The 16,197-nt window shown below is 45.6% G+C and overlaps 1 protein-coding gene across 7 annotated transcripts in view; it reads left to right on the top strand.

Moving 5' to 3' along the window:
- Positions 1–10,651: 10,651 nt before the first annotated feature.
- KAT2B (lysine acetyltransferase 2B) overlaps positions 10,652–16,197 on the top strand; it is a 67,296-nt gene continuing 61,750 nt past the window's right edge. For 3 of the 7 annotated variants that reach the window (XM_038393484.2, XM_038393483.2, XM_038393485.2), the window contains exon 1: positions 10,856–11,196. In XM_038393484.2, the coding sequence (XP_038249412.1) occupies positions 10,945–11,196 (252 nt within the window). In that variant the 5' untranslated portion in view covers positions 10,856–10,944. Of the gene's footprint in view, positions 10,671–10,741; positions 11,197–11,995; positions 12,095–16,197 lie in introns of those variants that run through there. The other 4 variants (XM_038393487.2, XM_038393481.2, XM_038393486.2 and 1 more) reach the window with 4 other exon arrangements.

Below are 16,197 nucleotides of genomic sequence, written 5' to 3'. Positions count from 1 at the left end.
CCACAAGTTTACTGTAAAATAAAATTTATATAAGCTGTATTGAATACTTCTAAAATCTATATAAAAACTCCACCTGAAAGACGAAACTCCCTTGTTAGCCAGCACAGTAGTCACATCATAAACCTTCTACCAGGGCACTTATGTCATTGGGGGGTGGACTCAGAGGCCATGCACAGCCTCAGAGCATCTGAAAAAGGGACTATAGCAAAAGGGACATTAATTAGGGGCTGGACAGGAACACTACACTGTGAATCAACATATCTTACCATAATGCTCTAGCACCCACCCATGGTATATCCCAGAGCAATGATACAGCCCCACTGGGCCCCCACTGCAGGACATATGGGAAGGGGGGAAGGGAATTTGGCTGGCCACATGGATGGGGAGGGCCTAGAGGAACTTGGGCCCAGACCACTCCCATTTCTGGATCCTAGAGATAAACACAAGAGATGGAAGCTGTTAGTCTAACTACAAAGCAAAAGAAGAAAATACAAACATAATTAGAATAATTTATAGAATAAATGAATGAACATAACTAAGCTCCTTACTTCCCTCCATGAGAATAGACACTCAATGCTGATGGTGCTCAGCATAATATTGCCTGAGACTTCATGCCATTATCTTTATGGCAGCAAATTCAGGGCTTGCAACTAAGTTTCCACCATCATTTGCAAGTGTGAGGGTGTAAAAGGGTGTCATCTCAGTCCCTTAGGACAGACATGCAGTTCTCAGTGAAGAGCAGATCCATTCAAAGTGGGCAATGGAAACAACCAAAAGTGCTGCAAATGTACACTTATGTATTATAGATATTATGCATCTGCTTCAGGGAGCTGTGCTGCCCATTGTAGGTTAGGTGCAACAACCTACAAACCTGTAATCCTTGCAGTAACAGCTATGCCATGGACATGGTGCACTCTTTGCACTCAAAACAGAATGCTTTGTAGGTATGCACTGCGCTGCTGCAGCTTGCACCAGTGCAGGTTGCAGTGGTGTTAATTTGATCCATAAATATTGAAGCATATCAGAAGGACGTGTACACCATTGGTATGAGGTGGCCACAACAGTAAAACCTCTAAGCCTTTTCCTGGACAGTTGCAGAAAAAGGCATAAAAGTTTTCCTAAGGTAGCTGCATGCACCTGACGGAAGTAAGTGGCTGTGTCTTCCTTAGCGTTTTGCTTTCTCTCACAGCACTGTAATACCAACAGTGCAGCTCCAATGCTGGCAGCAATAGAAGCAGCACTAGAACAGTGCTCCCCGTTAACTGACCCTGGTAAAATACCAGTGGTCAGGATATACTAACCCTCCCACCATCACTAGCCCCCATGGACCTGCGTAGGTGGTAGTATATTCTGGGCGATATTAAGAAAGAAAAACATCAGTGCTGACAAGTAGCCTGTTGAGATAGGGCCAGGAAAAGTTCTGAGAAGTAGGATGATGCAGGACACTTCAGAGGTCTAGCCAACCACGAGCTGTTCACAGCAGCAGCAGGTGAAGAAGATGGGAACTCTGACAATGCTACCACCTAACAATGAGCTTTTCATAAAATAGTAGTGGCAGGAAGGGGAGAGACAAGGGCAGTGGAGTGGGCAGGATACAACGGGAGGAGTAGTAGGGGGAGAAAGGGGAAGGGCAAAACAATGCATGGGGCAGCCTACCATCTTTAAAATCCTGTAAAATAATACAATAGAGGCCTATACATAGTAAGACATTGACCATGTCTTTAAATTCTCATTTTGTGTAGCTAAATAGCTCCTAAAATGAGCTTCTGAACTTAACACCTGTACACAGTCACTGATTTTATAAGGTGCTCAGCAGTTTGTAGGTGAGAGTAGCATAGTATCCTGTGCTTCTATGGCCAACTGCTAAAGCACTTAGTTCATTTTTGCTAAGTCAAAACTCTTACTGAAGTCAATAGATAGTGTTCTGCGTTAGCATTGAATACAAACTATATAATTTCCCTGTAGTTTGTGTTACTAAAATAGCCAAGGTTTCAGAGTAGCAGCCGTGTTAGTCTGTATTCGCAAAAAGAAAAGGAGTACTTGTGGCACCTTAGAGACTAACAAATTTATTAGAGCATAAGCTTTCGTGAGCTACAGCTCAAATGCATCCGATGAAGTGAGCTGTAGCTCACGAAAGCTTATGCTCTAATAAATTTGTTAGTCTCTAAGGTGCCACAAGTACTCCTTAAAATAGCCAAGGAATATTGTAATGATCCTTTCTCTCACTCTTCCATTTATCAGTTTTTACTTTAAAAATTTAGTGTATTTGGGAAAAAGCAAATCTATCAGGAAGGTCAGTAAATAAAAATATCTCCAGCTCTTATTATCAACTTGAGCTCCTAGGCAGGGCAAGCAGTTGAAAAAAGGGGGTTCTCTTCTCACAAGTGACTATGCAACATTCCTGCTCTTCAGATCTGATCCCTGGGTCTATTCAGAGTCTTACCTTCCTACATGAGTGACAAAAATAAGTGCTTTTTACTTCCGCTAGCTCTGCAAGACTAACATAAGCCCTGGTACTTCAAATGCTTACACACATGCTTAACTTAATGCATACATGTGGCCTCATGGGGGTCAATGGAGCTATCCACATGAGTAAAGTTATATATATGCTTGTGTTTGTAGGATAAGAATTATAGCTAGAAGCGAATGAGCTGGATTCAACTCCTTTCTGCGTATCATCAATAGAATTGCTCACTAATTTCTGGTTAGTGCCAATTAGTCATACCTAGGTAAACCAAGTGAAGAGTCACTGAGGGCAGAATTTGAAGACAGTGGGGTTTCACAGATGTTACTTGGGGTATAATTTACCTTGTAGCGTCTTTATTATTGATGATGAATAAGAAGGAAAGAAGCCTCTGTGGGGTTCCGCAGGGATTGGTTCTTGGCCCTATGGTATTGTTTTTGATTAATGGCTTGGAAGAAAACATACAATCCTCACTGATAAGGTTTGCAGATGACACACAATTTGGGAGAGTGGTGTATAATAAGGGGGACAGGTCACTGATACAGAGGGATCCAGATCTTTTGGTAAGCTGGGCACAAGCAAACAATGTGCCTTTTAAAAGGGCTAAATGTAAATGTATACATCTCGGAACAAAGAACTCAAGCCATATTTATATGATGGGGGCCTCTATCCTAGGAAATGGTGACTCTGAAAAAGATGTGGGTGCTGTAGTGACTAATCAGCTGAACATGAGCTCCCAGTGCGGCACTGTGACCAAAAAGGTCTGATGCAATCCTTGGTTGCATGAACGGGGGAATCTCAAGTAGGGATAGAGATGTTATTTTACCTCTGTATTTGGCACTGGTGTGACCGCTGCTAGAATAGTGTGTCCAGCTCTGCTGTCCACATTTGAAGAAGGATGTTGGTAAAGAGAAAAGAGCCACAAGAATGATTACAGGATTAAAAAACATGCCTTATAGTGATAGACCCAGAAGCTCAATCTATTTAGAAAAGGTTAAGGGGTGACTTGATTACGGTAGATAAGTACCTACACAGGAAACAAATATTTAATAATGTGCTCTTCAGTCTAGCAGAGAAAGGTAGAACACAGTCCAGTGGCTGGAAGTTGAAGCTAGACAAATTCAGCCTGGAAATAAGGCATAAAATGTTAATGGTGAGAGTAATTAATCATTGGAATTTACCAAGGGTCATGGCAAATTCTCCATCACTGACAATTTTTAAATCAAGATAGGATGTGTTTCTAAAAGCTCTGCTCCATGAATTATTCTGGGGAAATTCTATGGCCTGTGTTACACATGAGGCCAGACTAGATGATCACAATGGTCCCTTCTTTGTCCTGCCTCAGTGCAAGGGACTGGACTAGGTGACCTATTGAGGTCCCTTCCGGTCGTACATTTCTATGATTCTAGGCTTGGAAAGTATGACTCAATTAACTAGTTTGATTTACAATCCCCAAATTGAGTTTATGAAGTTCAGTTAGAACAGCTATTTTTGTCCTTATAAATTAAGCACACTTGATACCAGAGTATCAGTGGGACACACTAAACAGGGAACTTCATAATATCATAGCAATACTGACTTCATCGGAGTTATGACAAGTAACACCAGCTGAAGATCTAGCCCAATGTTTCCAAGAAGTGAATCACCCTTATATTTTACAGGTGCCAATGTAGTGGATGGAGACAGGTGGGCATATGTTGACTGTCACCAATGCAGTTTAATACAAATTTGTGTCAGGCTTTGATTTATTTACTGAATATTTTAGCAGAGGATTTGAATGAGGATAAGGAATATAATACCACATTTCCTGTTTTTGTTATTGAATGAAAAATTATAAAGCTTACCTATTACTGCTAAAAAGTGTTTTCTTTTGCAGCCATTCCTCTCTGTAACACTAAGTAGTACTTCTGCATTTGTAGTGACACTGGTGTTTGCAACTGTTACCATAGTAACTGTCTCCTTAACCACAGGCTGCTAAATTTATTGTTTGCATTGTCTATTAAGCAATAAAGTTAAAAGATATGGGTGCTGTAAGATAACCAGACTCTTATGGATAGAAGAAGGAAGAACAATAAAAGTGTTATTTCAAACCATAATACCTAATATCCTATCCTATTTTATTTACTTATGACATTGAAACATAACTCATTTTCCCTTCACAAAGCTTACATGAATGTCATATACAGAATATAAACCATGCTAGACAAATTAACAACTAAGTGAGCTGTAGCTCACGAAAGCTTATGCTCTAATAAATTTGTTAGTCTCTAAGGTGCCACAAGTACTCCTTTTCTTTTTGCGAATACAGACTAACACGGCTGCTACTCTGAAACCTGTCATAAAAAGCAGTGTCTCATAACATTTTTCATCTTTGCTTTTATTTTAAATGGAAATAGAATCACTGAAGGCTTTTTAAGACCTTGGAGGATAGACTGAAGCAGTTATTCACATAGGCCGTGAGCCTGCAAGTGTTTGAACACGTGCTTAACTTTATGCACGAGTAGTCCTGTTGAAATCAGTGAGACTACTCACGTGTGTAAAGTTAAGTGCATATATGTTTGCAGGATTGGGCCACACAATGCACTTTTCAACCTCAATTTGCAGACTGAGCGTAAACTAAAGATGACTGATCTTGAAGAGAAGCTCATATTTGAGGGGAAAAAAGGCACTTCAACAAAGCCTAAATCCAAGAGAAATGTGCTCAGGAATGTTAAGAGTCCAATGGAAAAAGATTAATTTTTAAGAAATAAACATTTCACTATAGTGTTTGCAACTTAAACCATGCAGTAGAGAACCTTAAAGTGAAATTGACAAATGTAGTTGAGAGGAAAACAAAAAATAGACAAAAGTAAATGCGCTTAAAAATGATCTTTGAATGATCTAATGTGGTGTTTATAACATACGGTAGATAAGAATTATTATTATGTTTAATCCATCAAAGAAATAAAACACTAAAATTATAACAATTGTATTTTTAAAAGGACTAAATTTGTAAGCTAATGTGAGGTTCAATTTCTACAAACAACTTTAACTGATGTCCACATTATCTATTGGTATTCTGTATTACGTGGTACTGAATGACTAGGCCACCGGGACAGTCTGTCTTAAAAGGATGTCACCAGCCATTTTAATAGGACACTGCTAACTTGAATATCACAAACTTGTCAGAATATGTTGTACCACTTATAGTTACAAGTATCATTTATATTTACTAGAATTGAAAAAAGTTGGAATTTTCCCCTTTGTTTATTTTGTACATTTTGTGCATAGACAGTTTTACTTTACCCTGTGTAATAACCAGTTAGGCCCTGAACCAACAAGTGCCGAGTCCAAACAAGTAGACCCATACCACTATAGCAGTTGTACATCACCCTGGAATTCACTGTGCACCAGTGCTATTGCCTTCAGTGCACACATTGAGGAATTGAAAAAAACCCAAAACACTTAAATGCCCACAACCTTAACTCCAACCTTTTACATTGTGATTTTGTTATTATGGAACTGCCGTTTTTGGTTCCTCAGAGCTGAGTTGAGTTTGCAAGTGAAGCTGGGTTTCAACCACTTTGCGTTGTATGAAGAGTACAGCATATCCTGTCCAAAATCACTATTTGGACACAGAATGAATATTCTGAGAATTCACAAGTAAATCATTTAATTAGTTTTGAGTTAAAATGTAATTAAAAATAGGTCTATTATGAAATTTAGCATCTAGTGTCAAGCTGCTTGTTTTTTGTTGTTGGTGGTTTTGTGTTTGCTTTTTTAGGTTGGTTGGTTGGTTGGTTTGGGATATGGAATGATCTTAATAAACAGACTCTTCAAACTTCCCATATAGTGAACACTGATTGATATTTCATGCATTGGCTACTTTTGACATTTTATTTTTCAAACAAGTCATAAAAGAAATCCAGACACGTTAAGGTCTGAAAATACATAGTTAAGGCAGCCAAACAACCTTAACTCTGCCCTGTAGTGACACCATGAGAAAGGAAAAAAAAAACAACCTAATATGCCTTTAACTAGAAGTCCCCTAGAAGTTGTTTTTTGGAATTACACTTAGGCTTTGTCTACACTAGCACTTTTTGTAGGGAAACAGCACAGAAACCCCTGACTGACATAAGTTTCATGAACAAAAGAGCTGGTGTGGACAGTGCTATATCTGAGGGAGAAGCTCTCCCGCTCACATAGCTACCACCACTTGTTGGGGGGCGGTTTAATTATGCCAGCAGGAGAGCTCTCTCCCACTGGCATAGAGCAGCTACATGGGAGACCTTACAGCGGCACAGCTGCAGCAGTAAAGCTGTGCCTCTGTAAGGTTCGTAGTGTAGATGTAACTGTAGTAGATTGTGTAGGCTGACTTCATTGCACACTTTATCCCTCCGTTCCTCCTACAAGCTCCCTGTATATCACCCTTCCATCCCACTCTATTGTAGGGACTCCTTGCAACCCCGCCTCACCACCCTACCGCCACCATCCCAACCCTCACGCCTTGGGCTTTGTGTCCCCACTGCTTCCCTTATACCAGGGCCCCGGATTCTCTACCTCAACCCCAGGGGTTCACCCCCATTCCCTCTTCTACCCATATTCCACTTTCCCCCTTCTCCCATATGCTAGAGTTCCCCAATCTCCCTATGCTAGGGATTCTGTGTACCCCCATTCCCAGTCCTCCTGTACCAGGGTCACTCATTCTTCCGCCATGCCAGCAATTATGTGTGCATCCCCATTGCCTCTCCTCGCCATGCCAGTAGCTCTGTGTGGCCCCATCCCCCATGCCAAGGTCTCTCTGCCCTCTATTTGCCCCTCCCCCATACCAGGATCCCCCATTTACCCCAATGCCAGGGGCTTTGTGCATGCCCCCATCCCATTATTATATGTCGTCTTCTTGTCTGAAAGATAAGTCATTCATGGGGCCAACATGTTAGTGTTACATCTTTTTGACATTAGCAGCTAGTCAAAGTTTGAGGTTCTGTGGATATTCCAACTGGGAGTAGAAATCAAGGATGGAAGCTGGTATTTTCTTTGATGCAATCTTGTTTCTTTACAAGGAATGTACAAAGTCCTGCTTCTTTGAATGTAAGAGGAACCAAAAACAGAAGATAGCTTCTTTGATTACAGCACCAAGCCTCTCTAGACTGCACCAGACCCAAAAGCTCTCTGATCTTGGCTTATGCCAGTGTCAAGCCCTATTTATGGGATCCTGCTTGGCTTCCTCTGCTTCAGTCTCTCCCTGTTTCTTGTTTGCACCCCAGATTGTGTTTTTCACACACTCACCTAGTCAGACCAATATCCAATGGACCTTCCACACATACGGTGCTAGTTTCTGGACAAACTAACTCTAGTAGGCCTTGCTTTAGGTGTGGTCCCTTAACAATATCTATTTTAAGAGACGAGCACATTCACAGCAAGCCAGCACTAGGCATAATCAGACTAAGCAATTGCTTAGGGCCCAGAGCAGCTCAAGGAGGCCCCCCTATTAGCTTTTTTAGTACCGTAGAACCTCAAAGATACAAACACCAGACTGACTGGTTAACCAGACACCATGTGAAACCAGAAGTAACCAATCAGCAACAGAGACACCCTCCCCCGCACCAAAAAAAAAAAAAAAGAAAAGCAAATACTCCTGTACTGTGCCTGTAATGCATCTTAAAGGTAGGCACATCTGGGCTGCCTGTCCCTACCTTGCTCCCACCCCCACGTGCAGGGCAGCCACTTACAGCTTGGTGGTGAAGATGCTGGGGCTGCTGGCCCAAGGCAGCTGGAGCCGGCAGAGCAGGAGCAGCGCTGAGGTCCACTTTAACCTCCCTCCCCTAAGGGGGATGCGCTGTTTCCCCCCAGGATCCAGCGTAGTGGGGGACTCGCTGTTTTTTCTCTCTCTCTCTCACACACACACACACGTTGGGACGGGGACAAGTTTGCAAACTCAGTCCAATCCAGGGAAAGAAGCTGCCTGCAAGGAAGCTGCCAGTGCTGAGGCGGGAGCTCAGCTGCTGTTGAAGACTGGCCTGGAGTGTCAGCTGCTGGAGTTGCAGCCTGAACTGTACTTTGTGCAAAGTTACCGACAACCTCCATTTCCCAGGTGTCGTAACTCTGAGGTTCAGATGTATGTGTTTTGTGTGGGGGATGAGGGGGAATATGGGCTAGCACTGCCTCTGCATTTACACATTAGTTTCAACCCCCTAACTCAACACGTAAAATTTAACATTAGCTCATAAATAAGGCTGATTTTGTCATGGATATTTTTAGTAAAAGTCATGGACAGGTCACAGGCAATGAATAAAAATTCATGGAAGCTTGTCCCTGACTTTTACTAATAATATCCCTGACAAAATGGGGGCAGGGGGGAGAGGAGGGTCAAGCACCCTGCACCACTGCCTGCAGCAGCAGGGAGCTGAGGCCCCTGCCCAGTGGCTGGGAGCTTGGAGGGACTCTTGACTGCTGGGCTGGGATCTGCAGGGTCCACTGGCAGGGGCTTGGGCGCTCCAGGGCATCCTTCACCACCCATGAAGGCTGTGGCATTCAGGGGATACCCTGCTGGTGGCTGGGGCACTCTGGGAAATTCCCCTGCTGCCCATGGGGCTTGGAGAGCTCCAGAGGATTTCCCCAGTGATGATGGGAGCTGGGGGGCCACTGCCTGTCGAGGCTGGGGAGTCGCTGGGGATCCCCCGCTGCTGGGAGCTAGGGGGTGCCCTGCTGCCGGTGGTGGCTGGGCTGCTGTGGGGCCCCTATGTCAGGGAGGTCTCTGAAAGTCAGGGATTCCATGACTTCCGCAACCTCTGTGACAAATTCATAGCCTTACTCATAACATCAGACTCTATTGAGAATGGGCAGGGATGAGTTAGGGGTATGGTTATGCTGGAAGATATTAATGGCTGTCGTTAACCAGCTCTTTGATCTACAGACACTTGCAGAGGTGCCTGAGGCTGTGACTGCTTATACAGATGACAGAATGTCCATGTGTCCCCCATATTTCACCTTTCTTGTTTTCCCCCAAATCAGTAAGGTAGTACCTACTCATTCCTAGAACATTCCCCGAAGTCTTGGAATTGGTCCATGTGGTGTTCAAAAGGTATCATGTTATAGACAGAAATGCTACCCACTTGAGCAGAAGGCCTTACAAGCCTGGCTAAATATTAGTTTAATTTAGCCTAGGAGTACAAACACTTATGCACCAGTCACAATTATGTGGCTACTGCACGGTGTCATTAGCTAGAGTTAAGCTAATAGAGTTAAGGTCATGGGATGCTTAGGTAGTTCCAACCCTTAAAATATTTGCATTTCTTTTAAATTTAACCTTAATCCTCCATTTCCTGGGTTTGTGATGCTTGTTGTGGGGATAATCACAATATTATGCTTCTGATGTGGTTTACTGTTATTTTACAGATACGCGCTCAATCTTAACTTTATTTTAACAGAGGCTTTGTCTGGTTTTAGAAATAGCATATATACATGTATTGATTCAGTCTATTTGTGTGGGAGGTTCAGTAGTATGTATTGACTGTAGCCGATCTTGTTATTGGAAAGCCATAAAGTAGACATATAGTAGAACTTAGTGGTTTTGGCAGGGCAGTGGTTTTCAACCTTTTTGCTTTTGCAGACCCCCTAAAACATTTCAGATGGAGGTGCAAACCCCGCTGGAAATCTTAGACGTAGTGTGCAGACGCCGCTGGTCTGCGGACCACAGGTTGAACCACCCTGTTGTAGGGTAAGGACTACCTTTCAGGGTCCCCGGAGACAGCGTCTGCGGATGCCCGGTTGAAAACCACTGTGGGAGGGTAAGAAACGCGGACTCTTTCTCTGGAGGGTGTCAGTTCCAGTTTACCTGCTAACTGTGTGAAGGGGGGGGTGAGGCAGCGGACTGCCCCGCGAGGCTCGGGTGTTGGTGAATTGAAAGGGAGCGCGTGAGACCGGGAGCGTGGCCGCTAGCAGGAGGGCGGGGGACGACGCTTCCCTTCCTTTAGACTTTCTTTGCGATGCAAGAAATACACTGCAGCAGCAGCAGCAGCAGCAAGCTTCAGTCTCCCCTCAGGCCGGGTTTGGGCCGTGCGGTTTGTTCTGGGGGGAGGGCAGCCAGCAAAGCCGCTACCGCACGCACCCTGCTTGTGCCCGGCGCCCGGGGCTGGGAGCGCTGGGCGGCCGCAGACAGCCGGACCGAGCGGCCGGCGATGCTCCCGGCGGGCTGGGCAAGGGCCCTCCCCCCTCCCGCTAACAGGTCGGTGCCTCCCTCCTAGAGCTGGGGGAGCCCCGTGGGCTGGGAGGTCCGGAGCCGGGAGCACTAGGGGCGGCCCTCCCGGCAATACCGGGCTGCCGCCGCCGCTCCCCGCCTCCCGGCTCCAGAGGGGCCGCCCGCGGCGCGGCCGGTCCCTCCCCCGGGGAGCAGCCGGCGGGGAAGGGGAGGGTCTAGCGCTCGGCGCACCGAGCCGGGCACGGAGGGAGCTGCCGGACGGGCGGCTCCTGCCGGGTTCCGGGCCGGAGACGGCGGCGGCATGGCCGAGGCTGGCGGGGCCGGGGCCGGGGCGGGAGCGGCAGGAGGCGGCGGGGCCGGGGGGCTGCAGCAGGGCTCCCCGGCCGCGGGGGGGCTGGCTGCCTGCGGGCCGGCCCGTGCCGCCGCCGCCGCCGAGAGCCCCGGGGGCAGCGGGGAGCCCGGCTCGGGCCGCAGCGCGGGGAAGAAGGCGCAGCTGCGCTCCGCTCCGCGGGCCAGGAAGCTGGAGAAGCTGGGCGTCTACTCCGCCTGCAAGGTACCGAGCCGAGCGGCGGGGGGCTGGCCAGGTCCGGTCCCTGGCCTGGGGGCGGCGCCGGGCTCCGGCCCCTGCCGCCTGGGGAGCGCGGAAGCGGCTGCGCCCTGGTTGTTTGGCTTTGGTTTGAAACCAGGAGCAAAAAGGGAGGCCCCTAAAATGGAGCTGGGGAATGGTGGATGTGGGAGCAACCCCCCCCCCCCAGCACTCCCATCCCCCAGCTTGCCACCCCCTCCAACACGCACCGGCCAGGTACCTTCTCCCCTGTGCACCCCCCGCAGTAACCAACCCGTCCTGCCACCTTTTGCCTCTGGGCAGCCTCCGCCCCGCCCCGGTCACCTTCACCCCCTGCCCTCGGACCAACCCGCCCCCCCCATCTCCTTCCTGCCCTCTTCTCCCTTTTGCAAACCCCTCCCTGCCACCTTCACCCCCCTGTAACAACCCCGGTCACAGACACACCCCCGCCTGCCACTCCCCTGCGGCAACCCCCTCCTGCCCACTCGCCCCCCGCAAACCCCTCCCTGCCATTGCACCCTTTTTGCAACGAGCCCCTTTTGCCTCTGTGCGATCTCTTCCCTCCCACGACACTCCCCCTCCCCCTCCACCTCTTGGCCACCTTCATCTCCTGCAACAATCCCGGGCACCCCCCTCTCTGCCACCTTCACCCCCTGGAAGAGCCCCCGTGCGGCCCCCCCCCCCGTTTGCAGACCCCCGTGCCCCCTGCACTTTGTGGGTTGTTGTTGTGACATCTGCACGGAAGATCAGACCGAGGGGAGAGCCCCTCCCTTTCTCCTGAACAGCAGGAAGAGGGAACTTGGCCGTAGGAGGGTGGGGGCGGGACACCGGAGAATATTGCCCGTTTCTGCAGAAATAGTGGTTGATGGGGTAGGGGTGTCTAAAGGTATGTGTGCGGAAATCAGTGCACGTATCTGTCGGGAAGGCGATTTAGGTCAGCAGCACACACCAGCCCCTGTCATTACTGTTTGTTTGGTGAAATGCTGCTGCAGCTGCTTGCCTTGTAAACACAGGATTTGGCAGCGGGACAAGCCCCAGCTTTGAACGCTGTTGCCTTGTTATTTTAAGCCCCCGCCCTCGTTGTCCTCCCCCCCATGTTTGCAAGACGCTGCCTGGCAGAGCCCGATGCCTGCAGTGGCCCCTGCACGGGGGAGACGGGTGCAGGGCCAGGGTGGGAGTTGGGATTTGCAGCTGCACTCCTGGCCGCCGGGGCCCTGAGCTTGGCAGCAGCGCCTTTGTTTTGACAGGATGACAGCTGAAGGAGGCGGGGACTTCGCCTTGTTGCTTCTGCGGCCTCTGGCTGACAAAAACATTGTATTACTGGATTATCAGTAATGTGAGGAGGTCAGAGTCCAGCAGCCAGTGGTGGAGGAGCTTTCCCAGGGCTCATCCTAAAGTTCCTTTCCGTTCTTCTCCTTCTTTTCTAGAGGAAAGAGTCCAGGCTGTGCACATTCATTCAAACACTATTAGAGACTGGGTCTTGAAGCTCTTGATTTTATTAATCTTTTAAAAAGCATCCGATGAAGTGAGCTGTAGCTCACGAAAGCTTATGCTCAAATAAATTTGTTAGTCTCTAAGGTGCCACAAGTCCTCCTTTTCTTTTTTTAAAAACACTTGTTACCCAGGGAGCAATGATGGCTGTTTGATGGTTTTAGCTTGGTTCCCAGTGGGGGGGCTGTTGGCATCACAAAAGCCACTGCTAGAATTGGCACTCTCCTCTGCAGTCTTGGCAGAGAAGCAAAGGAGTGAGTGCAGCCTCTTAACTCCCACAAGCTTATCCCTACTGGTCATGATTTAGGCAAATTGGGGAAGTTGATGTTGCCATTGCCTTTGCTTCTATGGGGAAATAGGCTATGTTAGTCTCTGGGGTCATTAATCCAGCACCTTTGATGAGCAGTTAGCTCATGTAAATTATTTTCAGTACTGAAAAGCATTACTAGAAGTGTTGAGGTGAAGAAGAAAACTGAGAAACCGTAGATCAGTTATAAAGCAGACAGCCTTATTGCAAAGGTCAAGTAGAGTTTAAAAGAGCAGCATGTCTAGTTAAAGCCTCAGTGAGATTGGCTCTAGTTACCTGAGAGATTGATTCTTCTATAGCTGTGACCGTTCAAAACACCTACGTTTCACCAGAACAGTGAAAGTTTTGACTGGCAGTAGGAGCCAGAGGCTTCTGACTGCAGGAGATGGAACCTTCATGGGAGCTGAAATTGATGGAACTCAATCCCATAAAAATGAACACTTTCAGAATTAAATGTGAAATGAATTTCTTTGATTTAGCTCTCCCTGAATAATTTGTTGACACGACACTTCTCCTACCCACAAACATAAGCAAGCAAACAAATGATACCTTTCCTATGAAGGAATCAAGCTTTTTCTCCTTTAGGCTGGGAGGGAAGGAAGAAAGGGAGAGATGCTATTTCTAAATATTTGGCAGGTGTTCAGGTACCATAGTGATGGGGCTATAAAAGAAATAATATTTGCAGGAGGTTGCAACAGTGAAGAGGTTAACTTTGAATTTTCATGCTTTATGTCTCAAATTTTGATTCATTTTTGTGTTTGATTTCACAAGCTCTCAGATAACTGAAGTATGTAATTAGTGTTCCCATTCATGCAGTAAACATATGTGAATCCTGTAACAAAAGAGTAAATCTATGTATAGTTGTTCACCTTAGAGAGTGCAGGGAATGTGCCTGTCACTCAGCATGTTTGGCATTCTCTAGTCCTTGTATTTTTCTCCTCTCCCACTCCAGTGTGCATCACAGCAGTCAGCAAGATGGAATTTATTAGAATCTTAACCTTTGAGGCGCTGTAAGTAGCAAAGGAAGAGAGAACATTGATTAGCTCTGAAGAGACATGACAACACAGGAAGGATCAGAAAAAGTGAGAACACTGAATGGAGGAAGACTAGAGTGTGGGCCTATCTGGTAGCAAATGTTGCTATGCCAGATATAAGACTTCCACAATGCTCTACTTCCACCCTTTGCTCCTTTGGAAGTAGGTTGTTCATACCTTACTGCTATTGCTCTCTAATTATGCCCTCTGGCTCATCTTTGAGAGGCACTGGCAAACTCTGCAGGGAGCGTGTCTGTGATGCTGTGTACAGGTCCTTTGGTGGAGAGAAAAAAGGAAAGATCTTATAGGACTATCCCTTAAGGAGGATACAAAGGAGAGGCAGAGCATAGGAAAGACAAAGCACTTTCACAAGAAAACAAGATGATAAAAATAACCTTATATTCAGCACTACAAGTGTTTTTTACAAAAACTGTCTTCATTAATTTTAATATACTTTTCTATGTGACATACTTTTTAAAAAAGCTCTCTAAAACCTCAAGTTAAAGTGCACAGTTTACTTTAGATAGGCAAAATAGTATACAATTAAAATGAATTAACCCCCCCCTTCATATTGATATGCTTTGTAGTGCATTGAAATGGATACTATTATAAATATGAATGAATTCATAAATATTTATTTTGCCCAGCATGCGATTTGAGCATTTGAATGCAAGCTTGGCAATCATTGGTATGAAAATGGCACTGTGTGATTTACACTCATAAATGCATTTAGTGAAGATTGGAGGAGGAAAAATCATTGGCTTTTTATACGTGTTCTTTCATGTGATGTAAACCAAGTCTCATTGGGAGTTCTATAAATGTCTTTTAAGTATGTACTATTTTTGTACTCTTACAATTTCTATATATTAAAACAGGATTATTTATATGTAGTTCCTAGAGGTTACAACTGCGACTGGAGCCCCATGGAGTTTGCCACTGTACAAACACTTAGGTCATGTATGCACCGTGGGTATTAAAGCAGTACGTTAGTGTAAATGCAGCCTGTAGTGACAGAAAGGGTTTTTCCATTGCTGTAAGAACACCACCTTCTAAAGTGACAGTAGCTAGGTTGACAAAAACATTTTTCCAGGCTGTGTCTACACTGGGGATTGGATTGGTTTAGCTGTGAGGCTCAGGTGTGTGATTTTTCACATCCCTGAGTATCTTAGATATGTTACCCTAAATTTTAAGCTCAGACCAGGCCATAGTAGGAAACAGTCCCTGCCCTGAAGAGCTTAGTCTAAATAAATGAGATAGACAAAATGTTGGAGGGGGAATGAAGAGGTGAAGTGTGTCACAAGAAAATTAGAGCCAGAGTAGAACCCAGCTCCCCTGAGCCCCAGCTCAGTGATCTATCCGCTGGACCACATTGCTTCTCATCAGGTTCTAGTTGTACACTACTTCTGTAATGTTCAGATCCTGCGTGAGCTCAGTGAGGATGGACCCGTGTGCTCAGGTGGAGTCCCTTTTCATGTGAAAGTAGGAGCTAATGACGCATCTATTTAGTGTAATATTTCTGTCTTAGTTAATGTTACCTGCTTTATAGGACTGACTGAGATGACCCTTGACTGTCCTACCTTTTGCTTAGCTTTGTACTCTGGAAGTATAACTTTTGGAAGCTTGTCTGAATGATAAATTAGCGTGTGAAAAAGGGTTAGAGTTGTTCTCTGGACTATGTATAGTTCCGTAGACTCAGATGTTTACTGCTTTCTCAATATCAGTTTAAAAGCTGGGGCAAACCTGTCCAACGAGGTTTTTGGGCCCAATCCAACTTCCATTAAAGTAAATAAAAAATCAGCCACTGACTTACATGTGCATTGGGGAATGGGGGAAACAGCTCCATATTAGCCTACAGCTCCTATAAAAGTAACAACAAAATAGGAATAAATCATATTCTAAAATTTGTCCTCAGAAATCTAAGGGCTCTACAGAATACTTTAGTCAAATGGATCTATTCCCCACTTAATATCTCTGTGATTCTTCTCAATGTGATATATTTTTATGGAGGATACTTGAAATTTGAGTAGGAACAATTAGGAATAACTTTTACAAAGTTATCAACATTTTTGTTTTCGTCCTCATGAAGCTTCTTGTGTAAGAGTTTATCATAGATTTGAGGTTACTGCTTGCTGGGGAGAGCTGACTGCTAAATTTAGA

The sequence above is a fragment of the Dermochelys coriacea genome, chromosome 2, assembly GCF_009764565.3.
Source record: "Dermochelys coriacea isolate rDerCor1 chromosome 2, rDerCor1.pri.v4, whole genome shotgun sequence".
In the NCBI taxonomy this organism is placed as follows: domain Eukaryota; kingdom Metazoa; phylum Chordata; order Testudines; family Dermochelyidae; genus Dermochelys; species Dermochelys coriacea.
This window is presented reverse-complemented; position numbering and strand designations above follow the sequence as displayed.